The 23,602-nt window shown below is 44.6% G+C and overlaps 1 protein-coding gene and 1 long non-coding RNA gene across 4 annotated transcripts in view; both read left to right on the forward strand.

Moving 5' to 3' along the window:
* LOC138955380 (equilibrative nucleobase transporter 1-like) overlaps positions 1–23,602 on the forward strand; it is a 176,797-nt gene that overhangs the window by 24,021 nt on the left and 129,174 nt on the right. For all 3 annotated transcript variants that reach the window (XM_070327009.1, XM_070327002.1, XM_070326996.1), the window contains exon 3: positions 242–288. In XM_070327009.1, coding sequence (XP_070183110.1) covers positions 242–288 — 47 coding nt within the window. The remainder of the gene's footprint in view (positions 1–241; positions 289–23,602) is intronic.
* Positions 1,503–6,474, forward strand: LOC138955586 (uncharacterized). The gene is made up of 2 exons (XR_011452287.1): positions 1,503–3,682; positions 3,966–6,474. It is a non-coding gene; the product is annotated as an uncharacterized lncRNA (long non-coding RNA).

A 23,602-nucleotide genomic window follows, 5' to 3' on the forward strand; every position in this document is an offset into this window, starting at 1 on the left:
TGAAGCACAACTGCTACTGCAGCTGTCACTTCAAGTGATTAACAACGCAAGTGGCACTTTTTGCTGTTTTGCTGAGACAGTTCAACCCATCTCTGTTTTTCTGTAGTAGAAGTTTAGTAGTCTTGGTGAGTTTCGGTTTGCGGAATCAAACTTTTAGTTTCATGCCAACAGAGTGACTAAATTTATTTACAGTATTCTGTTTTACGCCACTTGTTTTATTTGTGAATGGCTCTTTTTGCAGGATGTGTTTCACGCTTGGAGGTCTGCTCACTGGCTTTACTTCGCACGGTGAGGTATATTTTTGTTTATGCTACAGAGCACATTGATATTTACCAGAAGCCAAGTAGTGAAGTACAGTGGTTACGACCTCTGTCTAACGACTTTGAAAATGTAACCAAAATTTGGTCGTTATATGGAGAGGTCGTAACATCGAGGTTTGGTTTGTTTTGTCCATGTCCAAGTCCATCAATGATCCGGAATAACATGGTCGTTTTGATTGATGCCGCCCACAAAGTAATGTTATTCTTTCCTTAAACGATTATAGTAACCAGTTTTCTATTCAATTAATTACCCACACATAGTTTTCTTGCTTATTTAATCAAGCCCCGTAAGGTTTGCAATAAACACACTGAGATAGAACAAAAGCATGCATTCCCAAACCATGCACATTGATGTCGATACCGGTTACTAATCATAGTCATACGATACCCAGCAAAGATTTGGTTAAAAACAAAGAAAAGTGTCCCAAACGAAAGGTACACAACTTATAACCCTTTGCAGTCGTAAAGAAATGCGGCAGTGTGTGGAAACTGATGTAAAATTGTAGCGAAAAGCGTCAGTTTTCACGATGAAACTCAACTGACTCCCTCTGCATTTCGGACTGTCCAGAGTTAAGGCAATGTGCGGCACTAAAATAAAACTTGGAGATTACATGGAATAACCTAGTTTTCTTGTTAGTTATTGAAGTGACCAATAAAAATGAATAAAAAAAGTGTGAATATTAATGGACACAGATTGCCGTTGCTATGGAAAGGCTGCCATATTGGATTTCTGGGAAACGGTTTTACTGCGACATCTTACATTAGAAATGCATGATATTTGGCACAAAGATACACATGTCTTTTATCTACAATCTATAGAACGTTTTTATTTAATAAAGACTACAGTTGAATTTATATTAATTTTTGTAATAAGGATTAATGAATTTCTTACCGCATATTCACTAATCCTTATTTCAAAAAATTAATATAAATTCAACTGTAGTCTTTTGTCAAAAAATCGTTCTATATGATTGATTGTAGATACAAGTCAAGTGTATCTTTGTGCCAAATATTAAGCATTTCTGATGTATGATGTTGCTGTAAAACCGTTTTCTAGAAATCCAATATGGCGCTGTTTATGCCAGTTTCCATAGCGACGGCAGTCTATGTCCTTTAGATTTCGCAAATTTTTCATTTCTTTTTATAAGTCACTTCAATAACTAGCCAGAAAACTAAGTTATTCCATGTATTCTCCAGGTTTAATTTTGGTAATTTTACTGCCGCACATTGCTTTAACACTTTCTACCCCACCTATGTTGACCAAGTTTTTTTTTGCCAAATCCAGCTGTGCTGCAGCAGGTCACTCAGAATTGTAGTAACTGTGTAGAACTGTGTAGCAACACGCTGGAATGCAGGCGTTAGATCGACGTTACAGGAAGCAATTGAAGTGACTGTGTGTACGGATACATCCATACTAAGTCAGATAGAGCCATATGAGTGGGTACGGATATATATTCGTACCTGGGAGACAATGAGTTAAGTAATTTGAGAGACTACACTACTCACCTTCAAACTTCACTGACGGGATTCTGAGGAGAATTTATTGATTCAAACAAACGCGTGGTTGTATTTCGCATCACTCCGTCACGGGTCGGTGAAAACAAAAAAAAGTTCCAGATTTTGAAACCATGTTCGTCAGCTATTTTAGTAAGACAGAAAACATTTGCACGAGCTTCGCTGACCTACATCGCAACATTTTATGACGTCACGACAACTTTTGGTATTGGTTCGATGTGCGGATTACTTTCATGACGTTTCTGTAACTTTGCGTGTTTTTAAGGTAGGAGTTCCTGCACAGTTCTTTGCAAAATGAAGCAGATATCTGGCAAATGAGCTTTATCTAGTCAAAATAAAGTAATGACCTGAAGTATGGACGGTCGGTAATTTGGAGGTGAGAAATACTAAGATAAAGAAGGAAAAAAAATCTGTTGGAGAAAAGTCGGTCGTTATATTGAGGGACCCGCTAAAGAGAGGGGTCGTAAAGGGAGGTACCACTGTACCCCTTATTGAAAATCAGAACTTTAAATTACCCTAGAAGAAATCTCTGAAGTCCCTTTTACACGCAAGAGCCTGTTTAAAAGGTCATTCATTCTTTCTGCTGTATCATTCCTAAATTCTTCTTGTATCATGTAGATGCTGGTCAGCTTTAAAGACAGTTACTAATACAAAGGGAGTGAGAGAGAGAGAGAGTGTGTGTCAGTGTGAGGGTTGCATGTATGTGCTAGCATGTGTGGGTGCGTGTGAGTGCGTATGTGTGTGTACTTTAATTTTAGCTAGTGCTTGTGAACTATGAGACAGTGTATCAGAAGCTGTTGGTAATGATTTTAATGTGATTTATAACCTAAGAATTTAAAAGCAATGCAGTATGGATCATCTAATCTATAAAGCTGGTTTCTGTGTGTGTGTGTATGATGACGAAAGGCTCTGAAACAGTGGCATCGATTTAGACGTGAATTGCAGAGTATGTTCGTTGCCACTCAAGTCGTGTCATAAGGTACCTTTGGAAAACCAAACTTGAAAAGAATCGTCGAAAGCGGCAAATAACCGTAAATATCCTGATAGTTACAGTGTATCGAAGAATCTGCCTGTCTGGGCTGGCAAAACTTCGCTCAGGTCTTCTTACTGTGTCGTCAATTTAATTACGTCACTGTCTTTCACTACGTCATATGATGTTTGTGGTGTGATTGTTGAGTGCTACATTTTAGCAGGACAAGTCTCGGTCACTCGAGGCTAGCCAAAAATGTTTACTTCTCTATGCCTGTTTGTGTGCGTTTTCCTGTCTGTATTTGACATGTGTGCGGGTGTCACGGTTTCAGTGACACGAGTGGGAAAGGAACTCTTTGTGGGGCGCCTTTCCCAAATTGCAATGTAATGCGCCTGTGCTGGTTGCCGCATTGCGGAAAAAAGCTTTTGCTGAAAATCACGTAATGCATGTGGAAATTGCCGGCGTAAAATCCGTGCGAGAAAATGGGGTGATTTTTCGCTCACTATTAAAACACGTGTTCCTAGCATGCTATTCGTGTGTATGGTAGGCGACCAGTGATTGGTCAGGGAGATCACTTGTTGTAGGACAGGCGATTGCTGATTGGTCAGGGAGATCACATGGTCTTTCTTTCCCTTCTTTCTTTCTTTCTTTTCTACACATGCTTTGCAGACGTACAGGTCTGGGTTTCCGTTGACTAAGATTTGGAGGATTCCAACGCGTTGCAAGACCGGTGTAGGTCGACCAACTGGCTTTTGGCGTCATCTCAGCACGCAGAAGGCTTAGGACGGAGGGATTTGGCTACATATTTTCGCTGACGAGCGGGAGCCAAATATTCAAGCGGTTTGCTTGGGAGAGCTACGTTTTACAAGCTGTTGAGGTAATTAGCCGTTACTTTACGCTGGTGACCGGTCAATGTCTGTGAAATGTAAACTCTGTTTTGTTTCTCCATGATAGCGTATAACTTGCTCATTATAACGCTAAATTGTAATCTGTATATGGTTTTTGCAGATATGGAGAGGAGGAGAAAATGTCTTGAGTTGTTATTAAAAGTCTATTCTTGCAGGTACCACGTGCTCGCTGAAGGGGGAAGTTAGATATGGTTAAAGGTGGAAAAAGGGGGGATTGTTGGCATGGTCACTGCACCAATTGCTCTGTTTCAGCTTGCTGGAGACTTGCTGGAGGTTTGCTACCCGGTTGCTACCTGGTTGCTGGAGACGTGCTACACTTTGGCTACACGTTGGCTGGAGACAGGCTACATTTTGGCTACACTCTTGCTGGACTGGGGTTGCTGTTATTTGCTGTACGGTTGCTGTTCTACGGCTGTTGCTGGTGTTGCTGCGACTGCGCCACTGCCTTTCATCGAATGGACCCTGGCTACACTGAGAGTTGAGTGCACCCATGCGTAAACGCCCCCCCCCCACCTTGTCATCTTTCTAACCCTTTATAAGAATAAGAATACTTTATTATCTCATAGAGAAATTCAGGCGTGGTACATAACAATAATACAAACAGGACATTGTTTTTACATAAGACATATAGCACTATATAACAGGGCAGGTTATAAACACACCTCCCACATACCTTTCTGGCCATTCCTTGCATTGTGCTTACGCATTCAGTCATGAACACATCCATGTCTCACTTACACATCGCACACATGGACATTCTTATACGCTCAACTTACCCATTCACACATGGACATTCGACCACGCTCCACTTAAACATTCTTATACGCTCCACTTACACATTCACACATGGGCATTCTTATATGCTCCACTTACACATTCCCACATGGACATTCGACTACGCCCACTTACACATTCCCACATGGACATCTTTAAAGCACTGCGCTTACATATTCTCGCACACCTACGCGTATAACGGACTATGGCTAAACATCATTGCAAAAAATCATAGCATACAATATATCACAGAAAAAATACGGACGTACATAAAACCAATACATACATGTACATTACTACTGATTGCACTGGCAGAAGAGGGGCTGAGTCGGGTATGTGGATGTGTTTACATGTTGCCAAGGGTGATGGATTTGGGGATGAAGCTGTTTTGCAGCCTGAGTGTCCTAGCTTTGTGCGTGCGAAGTCTACGGCCAGAGGGAAGGAGTTCATAGAGGTGGGCAAGGACATGGGACCTATCTGAAGCTATCCGCCTACTCTTTCTCACCACACGCTTTTCATACAGGGACTCCACACTTGCTTGCTGCCTGCCAATCACCTTGCTACTGACATTCACCATTCGCACTAAGACATTCCTGTTCTTCACACTCAGACCTCCATACCAGGACACAAAACCAAAAGTGATGACAGACTCGATGAAAGAGCGGTAGAAAGTTTGAAGGATAGAAGGGTTCACATTCAACTTTCTAAGTTTCTGAAGGCAGTAGATGCGTGACTGACATTTTTTGTGTATGAGGGTGGTGTTTGCATTGAAGGACAGCTTATCATCGATAACTGTGCCAAGATACTTATATTCAGTCACACGCTCAACAGTCACACCATCAATCATCAGGTCAGGGACAGGGGCAGGGTTTCTTCTAAAGTCTATCAGAAGTTCTTTGGTCTTTGTCACATTTAGGTCTAAAAAGTTGTCTTTACACCAGGCGTTGAAACGTTCTACTTCTGCAAAGTAAGTTGCGTCACTATTGGAGAGATCTTCTAGTGCTGTATCATCTGAATATTTGATAAGAAGGGTGGAGTCAGTGCCACTGCAGTCGTTAGTGTAGAGTGTGAACAACACAGGGGAGATAACTGTACCCTGTGGAGAGCCTATGGAGGTGGACCTAAGGGAAGAGAGAGCTGTCTGAAAGCGGACTGACTGGGTTCTGTTAACGAGAAAGTTGATAATCCACAGGATAAGCCTTGGAGTCACGCTGTAGCGGAGAAGTTTCTGGGCCATGAGGCAGGGTTGGATAGTGTTGAAGGCAGAAGAGAAGTCTATGAAAAGAATGCGTACAAAAGAGCCAGGTTTTTCTAAGTGTGTGTATGCGTTGTGTGGCGTCATCTGTGCATCTGTTCTGCTTGTATGCAAACTGGAAGGGATCCTGATGGGGCTTGACCTGATGGAGCAGTCTAAAGAGGACAATGCGCTCAAAGCACTTCATAACAATAGAGGTGAGAGCTACAGGGCGATAGTCATTCAGGGTTTTGGGCTTGTTGTTCTTGGGGACAGGGCTGATCGTAGAGTTTTTCCAGAGTCTAGGCACAGTGCAATCTTTCAGAGACCAACTAAACAAACAGCTAAAAACAACGGACAACTGACAGGCACATGATCTCAAAACTCGTCCACCGATGTTATCAGGACCAACTGCTTTCTTTACATTCAACTTGCTAAAAACCTTCTCAACAGTCTTGCCTTGAATTTCAAAGTCCTCCTCATCACCTGCCATATATCTACCTTAAGCTTTGAAGAACTTTGAGTTGTGACAACGTGGAGTGTTAACGCCTGTACAGGCTAAGACTTTTTACAGAGCAGCTAAGTGTTTTCTAACTTTACACGGTTCAGCGTGTTCTTATTATTTCATAAACTTTAACTGGCTTTTGTCAGTTGTCTTTGTTTTGTTTTACGACTTGGTCGTAAAAACACTTTTGGCTTCACGAGAAGAGGGAGGTGGAGAGGTAGTGTATATAAACAGACGTCTAGAACTTATCCTTTTGTTGTTTCTAACTTAATTGTGTGACTGCGAGAGTGGATCGTGGTGTGGTTAGTCAGTTAGCAGTAATTGACCATTTTAGGTCATTCTTTTGACTATAAAACGTGACAGCGGGCATGCATGCATGTCCATGCGCATGTTTATATGTAAGGACGAGCACGTGAGAAAGAGTATTTGCATGGTTGATAAGCTTTGTGTCTGCTGCTTCTCTTTCTATGTCTGTCTGTCTCTCCATTTTTCTGGTGTGCCAAATCGTGCGAGTGTGTGTGATTGTGCTTGGGTGCATGTGTGTGTGTGTGTGTGCAGGCATGAGTGAGTGTGTATGTAATAAAACACGTGTTATAAAGGTATGATAACGGAAGAAAATAATTCATCAAGGACGGTTCCAGAAAATTACAGTAAAGGTTTAAAAAACAAGACGTACGAATTGACGTACACGTTCACCTTAAATTGAAAACGTCTTTGAAAATAACTGAAAGAAAATAAAAAATATATTATCTGACTAGTGTACACACCCATGCTTTATAAAAGCATCTATGCTTCGTGAATAAAGGTCCCAGGTCTCACTAGCACATTTCTTCAACGTCAAGTGTTAGGTTGAGACGCGCATCCTCATGTGAAACCTTTAATTTGGTTTTTTCTCCCTTGGTTGGGTGCGTAAAGGCGTGTTAAGCTAATGTCTCCCGTTTGACTATCGTAGGAACCTACTCTCCAAATTCGAGCTCAATTGACCTCAAGAGTACCAGAGATACAAGTTTAATCCGTAGACAGAGAAACAAACAGACAGAGTGAAACCTATACGCCGCTCTATTACATAAAGGCGGTGTAAAAAACCCAGGGTACAGCTACATGTAGTATTTGATAAAAGAAGTTAAGTATACTGCAATGGGGGTTTGAATGTATTGTGGCAGGAAATAGTACTGCAAGCAGAGGAGTTGCTGTGTTATTTAAAAATAATTTTGAATATAAACTTCATAATGTTGTGAGAGATCCAGAGGGGCGATATATTTTGATTGATATAGAAATGTTGAATAAACGATTTACTCTGGGGAATGTATATGGCCCAAGCACTGGTGACCACCCTGAGTTTTTTGAAAACCTGATAGATAATATTGTTTCATTTGATAATGATTGTATTGTGATTGGAGGGGACTGGAACATTGCAATTGATCCTAAGATTGATCCTGATCATCCTTCAAAAGTGTATAAAATGAGAAGTAGGAAAAAGATGTTAGAAATGATGGAACAGTTGAATCTTGTAGATATTTATAGAAATCTGCACACCGGTTTAAGAAAATATACCTGGCGAAGATTTAATGGTGTACAAAGAAGTAGACTGGATTATTTTTTAACATCTGAACAATTGGGATTAATTGTTAATGGTGTTGATATTATGCCCAGTTATAATTCGGATCATTCACCTGTGTCTTTATGTTTTAATACTGACATTGTAAAAAGACACCGACCACTATGGAAGTTTAATAACTCACTATTAAAAGATATAACATTTATTGGACTAGTTAAACAAGTAATATTAGATTTGAAAATACAATATGCTGTACCTGTTTATGACAGAAATAATATACATTTGATTGAGGATGAAGATTTGGTGTTGATGATTAATGATCAATTATTTTTTGAAATGATTTTGCTGGAGATAAGAGGTAAATGTATCTCCTACGCCTCACATAAAAAAAGAGAAAGTGATAGGAAAGAAAGAGAAATCCTTGCTGAGATTGTATGTTTGGAGAATCAGGTGAATGAAAGTAATGTACAGTTGTTAGAACAGAAGAAGCGAGATTTGGGTGAAGTGCGGCAGAAGCGAGTCGATGGTATTATTGTGAGATCACGTGCCAGGTGGATTTGTGATGGTGAGAAGAATACCAATTATTTTTGTAACCTGGAAAAAAGGAATTATGTGCAGAAAGCAATGTGTTTTGTACAGACTGAGAACGGGGTTATACATGATAGTGACCTTATATGTAATGAGGTCAAGTGTTTTTATGAAGAATTGTATTCCACAAGAGACACAAATTTGGTAAATGAAACGATTGATGAAAACTTAGAACACCCAGCACTTTCCAATGAAGAAAGAGATTGTTTGGAAGGGAAAATTACCATGCAAGAAATGATGGCAGTTATTAAACGGTTAAATAACGACAAAAGCCCTGGTTCAGATGGGTATACAGCTGAGTTTTTTAAGTTCTTTTTTAAAGATCTCTGTTCTTTTCTCTTGAGATCCCTGAATTGTAGCTTTGAAAAGGGAGAGATGTCTATCACCCAGAGACAGGGTGTTATTACCTGTATACCAAAGGATGGAAAGGATAAAAGCTTTTTGAAAAATTGGCGACCCATTACACTGTTGAATGTAGTTTATAAGATTGCTTCATCCTGTATTGCTGAACGGTTAAAGTCTGTGTTACCAAACTTGATCCATGAAGATCAGACAGGCTTTATTAAAGGAAGGTACATTGGCCAAAACATAAGGTTATTATATGATACTCTATTTTATGTGAATAAGCATAACATACGTGGCCTCTTAATGTGCATTGACTTTGAAAAAGCTTTCGACAGCGTTTCTTGGTCCTTCATTGATAAATGTTTGTGCAAATTCAACTTCGGTGATGACATTAAAAGATGGATTTTCACTTTTTATAATAATATTAGATCATGTGTTTCTGTGAATGGTAAATATTCCAGTTGGTTTGATGTACAAAGAGGTACCAGACAAGGAGATCCATTGTCACCTTATTTATATCTAATATGTGCCGAATTTCTGTCCATTATGATCCGCCAGAGTACAGAGATAAAAGGTATAAAGGTGGCAGATGATGAAATATTAATATCCCAGTTTGCAGATGACACCGCCCTGTTTCTGGATGGTTCAAAACAATCATTTTGTGCATGTATGAACGTTTTAAAGCAATTTGCCTCTATATCCGGTCTGAAAATGAACTATGAGAAAACTACGGCAGTCTGGATAGGCTCACATACAAATTGCAATATTAAATTTATGCCGGAACTTATGCTCAGTTGGAACCCTGTAACATTTAAAGTTCTTGGCATTGTTTTTTCAGTCAACCTAGATGACATTATACCCCTTAATTATGAACATAAATTGGTAGAAATTGAGAATTTGTTCAGGTCCTGGTCCAGAAGAAATTTAACACCCTTTGGAAAAATAACAGTTATTAAGAGTTTGGCGCTGTCTAAGTTAACTCATCTGTTTATGAGTTTACCAGACCCTGATGATAAGTTTTTGTTTGATTTGAATAGGTTATTTTTTTCATTTCTATGGAATGGTAAGAAAGATAGAATAAAGAGAACAACAACATATCAGTCGTTTGAAGAGGGTGGGCTTAAAATGGTGGATTTGAAATGCTTTTTGTCAGCTCTGAAGATATCATGGTTACAGCGAGTCCTTTGTAGTGAAGGAAAAGTAACTAAACTTCTGAAAGCTCTGTGTCCACTTGTACATAACATTCACAAGAGAGGAGGTGAGTTTGGAAACATATTGATGCAAAGAGTTCAGAATCCTTTCTGGAGAGATGTTTTCAAACATTACAAACATTTTGCATGCAAATGTGTCCCCATCTCCTTGAGTGATTTTGCTTCAGAGCGTCTGTATTATAATGTACATATTTGCATAGATAAAAAGGTTATTTTTAACAGGAATTGGATGGAAAATGGCATTATTACAGTCGGTCACTTGATGAGAGCTGATGGGTTTTTGTCATATAACGATTTTAAATTGAAACATCCAAATTTACAACTGAATTTTGTTTTTTTCGAGGGCGTTATGCGCTCAGTTAAGAATTTTCATAAAAGACTAAAGTTAGATGCAGTTTTAAACAATGTTTTTCATATTGGTGATGATGTTGTATGCAGACCTGTTTACCCTTACGATTTTGGCGTAATTTATTACGATTTTCTGCAAAAAATACGCCATTCCGCTATCCCTGTCAAGACTACGATTTTTAAAAAAAAATTTTTTTTTAATCAATTCACATGTTTGGCATTGTTTTTTCAATGGCAAAATGGGGTGAAAAAGCACAGGACTGACCAGAGATCATGTCTGTCTGATAAGACGCTGGAGAGCCTTATTCTAGTGGTGAAGTCTCGCCCTCACTCATTCGGCAAGCGCATTAGTACAGTAGAGAAGCGCTTGACACACTGAAAAAAGCCTACTACGAGCAAAAGAAAAAGAATCAGTGATGCATGTGCTTTTGATGTGATCTTTGTTGAAATTATGATGACTACAAAAACTGACTGATGTGTTTTGTTTGTGAATGATGGATATATGTGCATGATTGCGTTTCGCAGACACAGTTGTCATGTGCGTTGTAATTGGCGACGAATGCTGGATGATTACTATTTTTGTGCCAGGATTACTATTTTTGGGGCTGAGCATTACTCCAAAACACTTATGGGGTAAACAGGTCTGTGTATGGAAACAAATAGCTAAAGGTGGAGTAAAACATATATATACCCATCTTGTGAAAAATGATGGCAATCTACAGTGCATGGAAAAATGGGCTAATTTATTGAATTTTGATGTAAATGTTGGAAAGGTATTTCTGACAATAAGGCGAACTACACAAGACACATACCTAAGGTGGTTCAAATATAGAATACTATATAGAATTTTTCCCACTCAACGCCTGTTATTTTTGATGAAAATTTCCGACACATCACTATGTAGCTTTTGTACACAGGAAGAGGAAACCTTAATACATTTGTTTTGGGAGTGCACAAGAGTTAAGCTTTTTTGGTCTGATTTCACAGAATGGTTATGTCAAAATTTCACACATTGCAATAATTTGAATTTGTCAAAAGAGCTTGTCATTTTAGGGTATTTAGACAACTTTCATACGGATGCTGTTTTTGATTTGTTTATTCTCCTTGCCAAACAAAGTATATTTGGAGCCAAATTAAATAAGACAGTCCCAACACTAAATGTTTTTGTGAAAATTGTTAAAGAAAGGTTTTTGATCGAAAAGTATAATGCTAGTGTAAATAATTATTATGGTAAATTTGAAAAAGATTGGTGTTTATATAGACACTTTTTTCATTGATGCTATAGGATAATTGTATTGATTGATTTCGTATGAACATTTTTGAATGTGATACTCCCTGACCCATTTACTCATAACAGGTTATACAGTACTTTTATGCCGATAATTAAACCCCATGTATACTTGGAGGCTAAATTGTGACCACCGTCCCCACCTACCTCCATATCCCCTGTTTTTTCAACAACCCACCCTACTGTCTATGTCTGTGTCTTGTCTAGGTATGTACGTGTGTATACGCTCTGTTGATAAACTCGGTGTATGATGTATGTTATGCTGTGTTTATGTGTATATAAAGGAAATAAAATGTATAAAAAAAAAAAAAAAAAGTATACTGCAATAATATAATCCCAGCGAAGCTGGAGGTATCCCACGAATGCTATACTGTAATCGACTTGAGAAATGTTCATGCCGATAATACATGATGAAGAAGGAGGATTCTTTGTGCCCGATTTGGGGCAACAATTGGAGATGGAAGTTCACCAAATATTGGGAACATACTAACTAAAATACGGTGGGTGACATAGTCCTAATCGTTTTTTGAGCAAACACCACCCAAGGCCGCTTTGGCCGGTTAGAAATTCCAGTTTCCAAGTCTATGGATTAAGTTCGCGTAAGAAGATGACATCGAAAGGCTTTGACGTCAATGCATCATGACGTCATCCCCTCTCTGCGCAGTGTGTGTGTGTGTGTGTGCATTTTGTGCACTTGTGTTGGTGTTAGTGTGCGTGCGTGAGTGTGTACTCGTGGGTGTGTGTGTAAGAAAGAGAGCGAGTGGGTGTGTGTATGTGCGTGAGTGTGTTCATGAGTTTTTGTGTGTGTATGAGTGTGTAGGTGTGTTTGTAAAGATGTGTGTCCGTCTGTCTATATGTACATATGAGTGTGTGTTTTGTGTGTATTGTGTATGAAGTTTGTGTGAGTGTGTGTGTGTGTGTGTTTGCAAGGGTGTGTGTGTTCGTCTGTCTATGTGCGTGTGTCTGTCGGTCTATGTGCGTATGTGGGTGTATGAGATTTGTGTGTGTGTGTGTGTGAGAGAGAGAGATAGAGAGAGAGAGAGAGAAAGATTTCGCTGGGGGTATGCAGTGCCTTTGCATTGCACTTCTACTTAATTGATATGTCACCGAGTGCCCAAAGAACAAGAATCACCTTGGAGGCAAAGCCAGTCAAACTGGTTTAATATTTTAGAGCTAAATTAATAGCCCTTTCCAAATTTCTATGGGAACGCAAAGGTTCGCTAGAGCATACCAGGTGACAACAGCAGCCAGATCCCATCACAAACAGCTACTCCACATCTTAAGGGTGTGCTGTCTAAAGATGTACCCAAAATGTCAAGCTAAACTTGGCCTAAAAATTATTGCAACAAATTTCACACGCTAAGAAAAGCATTAAAACGCAATTCATTTTAGTTGAACTTTATATGCTGAAAAAGTTAATTATGTCAGCTGTTCACATCATTTGTCCGATTGATGGTACTTTGTATAGGCATCCCTTAACAGCCTGTCAAACAAGGTCACCCCTAAAATCGACCTGACCAGAACCATATCTTAAAATCTGCAAAAAATCAGAATATGCACAGTAATTGAGGTTTTCGAAATCATCCTTGAGGAATAATTTTCTCCTTGTACATTGTATGACAAAAGATACTCCTAAACATGTACTTTGTTGCACACACACGCTCATGCATGCAAAAGCGCACACACATACAATACGCACATAAATACACATGCACACGTGCATTCACATGCGTCTATGACTTATAGGCCTGCACCCATAAACATACACATATGGATAAGCTGCATTAAATTACATATTCTTACTCCAATTCTCATGAATGCATTGACTTCAGTCTCACATGCTAGATGTCGAAAAAAACACTCAAATTACCTGCCCTTAGTGTTGTGGAGATCGCTAGATACCACTGGAATCGAATGGAAGGATATAGAACATTATAGAACTTACTTTGATTAAGTGCGCAGTCACTCATGACGTAAGCGTAGACGCTCATCGAACAGATGGAACTGTGTAGATCTAACCAGATTAGTGTCGATGTTTCCCGAATATTCTCGTATGTCCATTAACTATATAAGTAGGGCTGCGCACACGTATTGTTGTTCTTTACCAGTCTTGCACTTGTTCTTTCTTACACTGTGCTGAGAGATATTGTCACCGTTGTTCCAGCTGTTAATAAATCTACAGAACCTACACAAATCGTTGTGTCTCCTTTGCGACTGAGAGTGACGAAAGGAAAAACACGACAACTGGCGTCGCCGACAGTTACTTCCCTTGTCTATTCGGAGTGACTTATTACTGCAAAATGACGGAAACAGAGCAGCTGATAACGCTTCTAAGGGAGCAGTTGGAGCAACAGCAACGCCAGCACAAGGAAGATATGGAGCAACAAATGCACCAGATGGAGATGATGATGAAAGTGTTCAGTGGTGCCGCAGCTTCTGCCAGGGAGGAAAGCTACGACGATCCGAGTGCTTCGAATCTACGTTTTCCCATTACTACACAGGCAGCTGCAATCCCATCTTTTGTTGCGTTTGATGCAACATCGGAACTGTGGCCTGACTACTGGTCAAGATTTTGCACGTTTGTGGTCGCCAACTCCGTGCCGGAGCAGCGCAAGGCTCAAGTTTTCTTGACGAATCAGACTGCTACGGTCTACAAACAACTGGCAAATCTGGCTACTCAGCAAAATCCGCCCAAGGACATCAACAGTTTGACAATGGACGAAATTGTCAAATTCATGAAAGAACAGTTCGACCCGAAACTCTTCATAGTGCGAGAACGTTTCAAGTTCTGGAGTGACATGAAACGGAAGCCAGGCGAAACTCTCCAGGAGTTAGCAGCGCGCATACGCCAAGACGCCGCTACCTGTGACTTTCCTTCGATCAAAAACCCACAAGACGAAGCTCTGAGACAGAGATTCATATGTTCTGTCAACAATGAGGCTGTCTTAAAGGCTCTATTCAAGATCAAGGACACAGAGCTGGATTTCGCACGTGCTGTCCAAGTCGCGATTGAGACTGAAGACGCAGCGAAGGTTGCCAAGGAAACTGTCTACGGTTCCAAGACCATGCCAGTCAACAAGGTCCACCAGAACAAGACTACGGGTCCACGAAAGAACCACAAGCAGTCTAATTCCACAGACAGGAAGTGCTACCGATGTGGAAAGGCCCACAAAGCAACAGACTGCCCCTACAAAGAAGCCAAATGCCGATACTGTGACGTCACAGGACATTTGGAAGCTGTCTGTAGAAAAAAGCAACATCAGAATCGGGAACGACATTCCCAGGCTTCCGTGAAGAGAGTCACGAAAGCAGAGCTTGTCAACGCGATCCTCGGTGAATTTCCCCAAGATACTCCTAGGTTGGATGTACCCATAACAATCCAGGACCGACAGTTCACCATGGAACTGGACACCGCAACTACAGGAAATTTTGTTTCTTTTCCGGTCTGGAGACAACTAGGAAAACCGAAGCTGGATGACGTCACACATCGTTACGAGTCTGCCAGCAAGCACGACCTGCCCGTGCTGGGAACTTTCATGGGCCAAACCAAGGATCCAGTGACTGGTAAGCAAAGCTCAATTCCGTACATCGTCACCAAGATCCCTCATCTGAATCTGCTAGGACGCAACGCAATCCAGACTCTGGGAATTTCTGTGGACAATGCTCTAGGACTGAGGAGCATAGAGAGTCACGCAAAGAGTGAGGGTGCAAAACCTACGCATCCAGCGACCTCCAACGCGCCTTATGCTGCCCTGCAACGAGATTGTCACAGACTGTCTGATAAATTCCCAAATCTCTTCAAACAAGAATTGGGATGTCTCAAGGACTTCGAACTGGACGTGAAGTTCAAGTCTGATGCGAAGCCGGTTTTTCACAAGGCACGTCCGGTACCTTTCGCTCTTCGTGATGACCTCGCCAAAGGCTACGAAGAAGGCATCGCCAAAGGAGTCTGGAAGCCAGTCCAGTTCAACGAATACGGAACGCCAGTGGTACCAATTCGTAAGGCACAAACCTCGGGCACCCTGAAGCCCAAGCTACGGATCTGTGGTGACTACTCAGTGGGCATCAATGATCAGCTTGAAGATCACCGTCATCCAATGCCACTCCCAGAGGAACTGATGCAGAAGCTAGGAGGTGGATTCGGATACACCAAGATCGATCTTGCTGATGCCTACAACCAGATCAAGCTGGCACCAGAGAGTCAACGCAGGCTAGCCCTCAGCACTCACCGTGGGGTACTCCTGCAGCAACGACTTCCTTTCGGGATAAAGTCAGCACCTGGTTACTTTCAAGAGATCATGGAAAACCTGACCTGTGATCTACCTGGTGTTGCCGTCTTCCAAGATGATATACTCGTCAGCGGGAAGGACGCCAACGACCACCTGAGCAACCTGGAACGTTTGCTCACTCGTCTGAACGACAAAGGACTCAGATGTCGTCGTGAAAAGTGCGAGTTCGCACAAGCCAGTGTGGAATACCTTGGACATACCTTATCGGCCGAAGGGATCTCCAAAGGATCGAAGGTCGAGGCAGTTTTGAAAATGCCAGCCCCTACGGACGTCTCAAGCTTGAAGTCTTTCTTGGGCTCAGTTCAGTTTTACGGGAAGTTCATCCCTAACCTGGCCAGCATGGCAGAGCCGCTCTACCGCCTGACGAAGAAGGCGAACCCCTGGAAGTGGGGAGATGAGGAACAGGCAGCATTTGAACAGTTGAAAGATGTGCTTTCCTCGGATCAAGTTCTGGTACACTTCGATCCAAACAAGACTTTGGGACTAGCTTGTGACGCGTCCAACGTTGGAATTGGAGCAGTCCTATTTCATCGCTATCCAGATGGAAGCGAGCGCCCAATCGCCAACGTGTCCAAGACTCTCACGGCTGCAGAAAGGAACTACAGCCAAATCCACAAGGAAGCCCTGGCCATCATCTTTGGCTTGCGGAAGTTCTACCAGTATCTCTACGGACGTCAGTTCATACTGGTGACAGATCATAAGCCGCTGACATCACTTTTCGGACCGAAGAAAGGGACTCCACTGCTCGCAGCTAACAGACTAGCTCGGTGGGCCCTGTGGCTAAACCAGTTTAACTACACCATCGAGTACCGGAAAACAGCGGATCATGGCAATGCAGATGCCCTTAGTCGCTTGCCATACGGACATGACATCGACTTCGACAGGGAGGAAAGTGGTGAAGACATGGACATGGTGTGTGCCATCAAGGTTCTCAGTCTTCAAGTCCAGCCTGTGGATGCCAATATCCTCCGTCAAGAGTCAGGAAAAGATCCAGTGATATCTACTGTGATGCGCTACGTCCGTGAAGGCTGGCCACCAAAGAACGCTGAGATCAATGAAGATGTCAACAAGTTCCGGAAGTTGTCGGACTCTCTCAGTATCTGCCACGGATGCCTCGTCCATGGATCGAGAGTGGTGATTCCACAGAGCCTGCAGTCCAAGATCCTTGATCTGCTGCATCTCGGACACTTCGGCATGGAACGCATGAAACAGTTGGCAAGAACTGCTGTTTACTGGCCCGGTATCGATGCTGCTATTGAGATGGCTACTCGACGATGTGACTCGTGTGGTGAACATCAGAACAAGCCATCCAAGCCTCCAGTTCACCCATGGATGCTACCAGAAAAGCCGTGGAGCCGCTTACACCTGGACCATGCAATCAACTTCATGGGTAGAGACTGGCTGGTGATCACGGATGCTTACTCCAAGTATCCATGCATTCATCCTACGTCATCCACGTCCTCTAGAGCCACTCTAGACCTGCTGGAAGAAGATTTTGCTCATTTTGGATTGCCTCACACACTTGTCACTGACAACGCGCCGACCTTCACTTCTGAAGAATTTCAGAGCTGGTGCAAGGAACGGGGGATCACGCACCTGACAGGGGCACCATATCATCCTGCTACCAATGGAGCCGCCGAACGTTTGGTGCAGACATTCAAACAAGCACTGAGAAAATCTTCTTTGCCACCGAAGCGTGCTCTTCAAGAGTTCTTGATGCAGTACCGGAGAACGCCGACATCCTGTGGTTTCTCTCCGAGTGAACTCTTGAATTCCAGGCAGTTACGGACAAGGATCGACACTCTGCTGCCCTCGCCAGCCCACATCGCTCAGGGCAAGCAATCCAAGGAGGCATCCAAGTCTCAGATGACTCCAGACTTGAAAGCTGTCATCAAGGTAACCAGACAGTACAAGGCCGGAGATCCTGTGTATGCTCTGTACCATGGACCTCGCCGAGACAAACAACCCCGATGGGTACCAGCAGTCATCAAGAAGTCTCTGGGTACTCGCTGCTTCAACGTCATGGTCATTCCTCATGGTCCAGTATGGAGACGACACTGGGAACAGCTACAGCCACGCTACACCACTGAGGAAGACAATGAACCTGGTGAGGAAGTGGACACTGTTTCTGAACTTGTAACAGATCACCCCATGGAGATCTTGGAAACTGTGCCACAAACTCGGAGACAGACCAAACCCAAAGGTACTCCATCCGTTTCAGAGTATGGACCAGACAATCCAAAACGGTCAAAGAGAACACGCAAACCCACAGAGAGACTTTGCTGTTGATGCTTAAGGAGTAGCATCAGTTTAAGTGGGGAGGTGTTGTGGAGATCGCTAGATACCACTGGAATCGAATGGAAGGATATAGAACATTATAGAACTTACTTTGATTAAGTGCGCAGTCACTCATGACGTAAGCGTAGACGCTCATCGAACAGATGGAACTGTGTAGATCTAACCAGATTAGTGTCGATGTTTCCCGAATATTCTCGTATGTCCATTAACTATATAAGTAGGGCTGCGCACACGTATTGTTGTTCTTTACCAGTCTTGCACTTGTTCTTTCTTACACTGTGCTGAGAGATATTGTCACCGTTGTTCCAGCTGTTAATAAATCTACAGAACCTACACAAATCGTTGTGTCTCCTTTGCGACTGAGAGTGACGAAAGGAAAAACACGACACTTAGAAGGGTGGTAACCAAGCAAAACGAAACGCCATAGCCGTTGCTATGAACTGACCTTGCTCAGTTACCCATAACACCCTGCGCACCACGTGAGCGCCAGCATCCGTAATAATCATTTAATCACATATTCTTACTCCAATTCTTATGAATGCATTGACTTTAGTCCCACATGCTAGATGTCGAAAAACCTCTCAAATTACCTGCCCTTAGTAGGGTGGTAACCAAGCTAAAAGCGACGCCATAGCCGTTGCTATGGCCTGACCTTGCTCGGTTACCCATAACACCCTGCGCACCACGTGAGCGCCAGCATCCGTAATAATCATTCTCGACTTTCGACAACACACGGTGGACGGTCCGAATTTCGCTCTCACTTTGGCCTTCACATGCCTGCTCGTCCTTGAGACTAGCCGGTTCTTGGGGGTCTACCTGTCCGTCTACCTTTTGGTGAGATCTTTCCTGTTTATGTTTGGTATAAATGTTGATAGCTTTGTGTTGAACACGCACGCAGAAGTTTTTTGTTCTGGGTGACTGTTTTTCGCCGGTCTTAAAATGGCCGACAACAAAGCTAAACGTGGCGCGAGACTGGAAGGTGACAAGGCTCTTAGCCTGGTTTAGAAAACTATACCTAAGAGTAGCCTAAGAACTTTGATTTGCCTATTATGCGGGTCTTAGATCCGTCAAACAGCACTTCTTTTTATGTTCCTATCCCTCCGAGGGCGGGTTCAGTTCTTTCACAGCTCGCTTCCCCTGTTGGGGTTAATCAGCCTTTAGGCTTCTTATAGACTTTTTGTTGGATCGTCGTCGGTGCGACTGATGGGGGGGGGGGGGGGGGGTGGCCGTGTGGCTATTCTTTCCCCTTTCTCTGCGTAAGAGGAATCAGTCAATGTCCTCCTTTTGGGGGGACTTAACGATGTTTTGGTCTGTATTCTCAGCTGTTTCAGGCGCGATCGGCGGTTCCCGCCCTCCCGTTCGTCAGCTTCACACTGTGGTCAAGTGCAAATGGCCTGTTCGGTTCAGCCCGTTTTTTGCCTCTGGTGGCTCTGGGCTGTTCTCGAGCACCCCTTCCTTTTAGGAGGGGGGGCCTGCTCCCTGCCTGCGTCTAACCACTCTGATTACCGCCGGTACTTCACAGTGTGTTACGCAGCCCCCCGCCAATGGGGGGGGATAGGGGGGGCGCTCCTGCGTCGCACCGTCGCCTGGTGCAATCGGCCAGTTCGGTTCAGTCCTTTCTGCCACTGGTAGACTGGGTTGTTCGCGAGCACTCTCTCCTTTAGGAGAGGGGGCCAGCTCCCCGCCTGCGTTGGCCGCTCGGCTTGCTTTAAAAACAGCACTGCTGGGTCGGTCATGCAGCCCCCTTACCGTGAGGAAGGGGGAGTGGGGGGGCACGGTAAGTCACGGCCAGGGCTTGTCCTACTCTGCCCTTTGCGGGCAGGGGGCCGTGTTAGCTTCCCACCCTTTCCCGCCCCCCGGGCGCGTTCGGGTGGCGGCTTTCCAGGCTACGTTACATACCCCTTCTCTGCTCCATTTGGGGCAGGGTGGGGGGGGGTATCAGTGGCCCACTCTTTCCCGCCCACCGGGCGGGATCGGGTGGGGGCTGGAGTAGCGTTCCACCCTTTCCCTCCCTCTGAGTTGGACGGGGTGGGCGCTGTTGGACTGTCTTCACAGTCTGTGCCTCAATTGTCCTGGCCCGACAATCGTTCGCCTCCCCTATCGGGGTGGGCGGGCGGTGGGCTATAGGACTACGGCAGGTGGACGGAGGGGGGTCGGCCGTTGCTCGGTTCGTCTCTCTCCGTCGCTCTTACTGCTGTGACGAGCCACCCCCCTCCCCATCTGGGGCATGGAGTGGCTCAGGCCTTTCTACACAGCGGGGGTGCTATGTACGGCTTTCCAGGCTACGTTACATACTCCTTCTCTGCTCCTTTTGGGACAGGTGGCTGTGTTAGCTGCCCGCGCTTGTCGCGGGTCCACCCTTTCCTTCCCTCTGGGTTGGACGGGGTGGGCGCTGTTAGACTGTCTTCACAGTCTGTGCCTCTATGGTCCTGGCCTGACAATCGTTCTCCTCATCTATCGAGGCCTTTCTACACAGCGGGGGTGCTATGTACGGCTTTCCAGGCTACGTTACATACTCCTTCTCTGCTCCTTTTGGGACAGGTGGCTGTGTTAGCTGCCCGCGCTCGTCGCGGGTAGCGGTCGCGGAACAATGAGCTTGACTCTCTTTTGTTCTCGGCAGGGTGTCTCGCACAGTGGTCAGGGAACAATGAGCTTTGCTCCGTTTTGTTCTCTGCACGGGCTGTGCCGGCTGTCTACCTGGGACAGGCGGAGACAGAATATACTCTTTCTCTCCAGTCTCCCATTCTTTGTATTCACAATGGTCTGCGGGGACTCGGCTATAGTATCACCTGGCCAGTGGTCATTGTCCTTAGCCAGCATAGGTCACCCCCCCCCCCACCCCCCTCCTAGGGGTGGGTGAGTGATAGGGCTACTTGACTTTGGCAGGTGGACGAGCGAGGATCGGCCGTTTACGGCCGTTTCTCTGTTTCAGTCCTTACCCCCTCTAGGGGTTGCGGCTGTGCTGGACCACCCCCCTCCCCACTTGGGGTGAGTTGTGGTTCAAACCAGGTAGTCTGGTTCTTAGCACTGGGATGCTTCTCTCGCACAGCGGGTGGGGTAAGATGCGCCGGGCCCGGCTTTGTCTTGTTTCTCCACTCTATCTCCTTCTCGGCAGAGATCTGTGCCAGTTACCAACCCCTCTTCCCCCCACCTCTTGTTCAGGTGGGCGGTGTTGGGTTGGCAGTCAGAGACTGATCACGCTTTTCATCCACACTCTTGGCGGTGTTATCGGCAGGAGTATTTAGTGCGCGACCTCCCCGGTCTCCCCTCCTTTTGTGTTTTACACAACTGGTGGTTAGGTTCGGACTCCTTGTTGGAGGAGGGGGAGTGTATAGGGTTGCCTACTGGTTGTAGGCTTCCCATACATAGAGCGGCTGCCGTTGCAGTTTACTTTGTCCCGGATAGGTTGGGGGTGTCTCTCTTCCTTCCTCTTCCGGGATGGCTTTGGGTTTTCACAGGCTTTCTCGCAATTTGTTTCATTTGCTGAGTCTCCGGTGATTGCCTACCTCATGCCACACTTTTGGCTTGTTCCGCACCTTAGGATAGTGGTCTTCAGCCTACACCTTTCCCGCTGCTTTATACGCAGGGGACTGCTGGCTTCGGGGTTTCAGGCTGCTTCGTCCTCACTTTTAGTGCGGAAGAAGATAGCAGGGAATTTTCAGGCTCAGGGTCTGATCTGCACTTTTTATTGCCAGGGGCTAGTTTCTGGCTTCGTTTACAGACCACAGGGAACATGGAGTTTTCATGATGTTACTCCTCCCTCTCCTCTCTGGAGGAGCTAGGATGGCATGGTTTGGAGTTTTCTGCTTTGGCTGAGACTCTCTTCTGTGCTTTCTTATAGGCAATCTTTTCCTCCCTGAACGCTCTTTTGGGTTAGGGAGGATGCCTTGGATAAGGCTTTAGCCAGGCTGCTGGCAGCTTGGGCTAGGGTAGTCACTGAGCGGAGAAGTTTCTCGGTGACGTTTTAGGCCCACACTGTTTTTGCTTGGTGTGATCTCCTTCCTTTACAAGGGGTTTGATTTCATGCTGGTTGGAGGAAGCAAGGGTCAGGCTTTTTCGGGGGTTGTTAAGACCTACTCAATAGCTGGAATCTTTCCCTTCCTTCGTGGACCTCTGGCAGCGCATTTATGCGCTCCCGGTTACAAAGGGGTGTTTTGGTTCAGTGTCGCCTCCCTCTCTGCGGGAGGTGGGTCGGCATGGGCTAGAGCTTTCAGTTTTGGCTGAGATTTTCCTCGGTGCTCTCACATGAGCTTTCCTTCTGCGTTTCTGCACACAGGAAAGGGCTCGGTTTCTGGGGGTGTTGGTCTCTGGACTATCTCGGGGGCTGGTTGAGCTTTTTCAAGGTCAATCAGCTTGTCAGCTGCACTTCCTTTTGGTGTTGAACCAGGCTTTTTGCCTGGTGCTCTCAGTAACCAGGCAAAATTCCGAGCTGTCCTTATCCCAGGTTTTTTACCTGGGCATGCTGTTCGACTTTGTCTCTTGGAAGGTTTTTTTTTTCTTCACACAAGAGAGAATAGGGAGGCTTTTAGCGCTTTTCACTGCCAGACTGGCACGAGAGCAGGCCTCTGCGGGGTCTTTAGACCCGATCTTCGGTCGGACGGTATCGATAGCTATGCTGGCCCTCTAGTCTTTCCTCAAGTTTTTTGGGGGGTTCGGCCTCACAGGTCTGGGACATGAGGGTCCTCCTCCAGAGTGGGTTCCTCCACGCGGGAAGGTGGCTGGAATCCTTTTGGATCGCTCAGGGGACTTTTTTCCCTAGCTTTGTTTCCCCCTGGACTTAGACCGCTTTTTGGATGCGTTTTCGTCTAGATGGGGCCTGCAATGGTGATTGCAGTCTTGAGGCTGTGATGTAGACGTGAATCCTTGGGCTTCTCTTTTGCCTGAGGTTAGGAGCAGTGGCTCTTAGTCTACTAGCCTTTCCTTTTTGGCTATTTACAGGCATGTCCTGTTGCATTCGGGCAATTCGTCTGTTGCTTCTTATGTGAACTAGCTGGGGTGAGCAAGTTCTCACTCCCTGTCAGACAGAGTATAAGGGATTCTGATTGGGTTTTCACACTAAATCATTTTCTCAGGGGAATTTCTCCCCGGCCAGCTCTGCGATCGGGCCGACTCGCTCAGCAGGTTCTCTCAGGGCTTGCTCAGGGGTTGGCCCATCTGATTACGGGTCTGGAGGCGTGCTGTTTGTGTTTTAGATCATGGGTTCTTACTCTGTTCTTTGGGCACGAAGCATATATTTCCTCCACTTTATCTGTGTATGCTCCTTGTTTGGCCTCTTTGGCCAATTGGGGATTTAGAGCGGGGGTGCAACTCCTTAGCGCCCCTCTCTCAAGCCAGGTGGTTTTTCACCTCTGTTTCAGTTTTTGGCTTTGGGCAGCTGGGCCTCTTCTTTGAGGTTCCGGCGTCTCGGCTATCTCAGCTGTTTTGAAACAAATAGGCCTCTCTTCTGTGGCT

This window comes from Littorina saxatilis, linkage group LG2 (genome assembly GCF_037325665.1).
Source record: "Littorina saxatilis isolate snail1 linkage group LG2, US_GU_Lsax_2.0, whole genome shotgun sequence".
NCBI lineage: Eukaryota > Metazoa > Mollusca > Gastropoda > Littorinimorpha > Littorinidae > Littorina > Littorina saxatilis.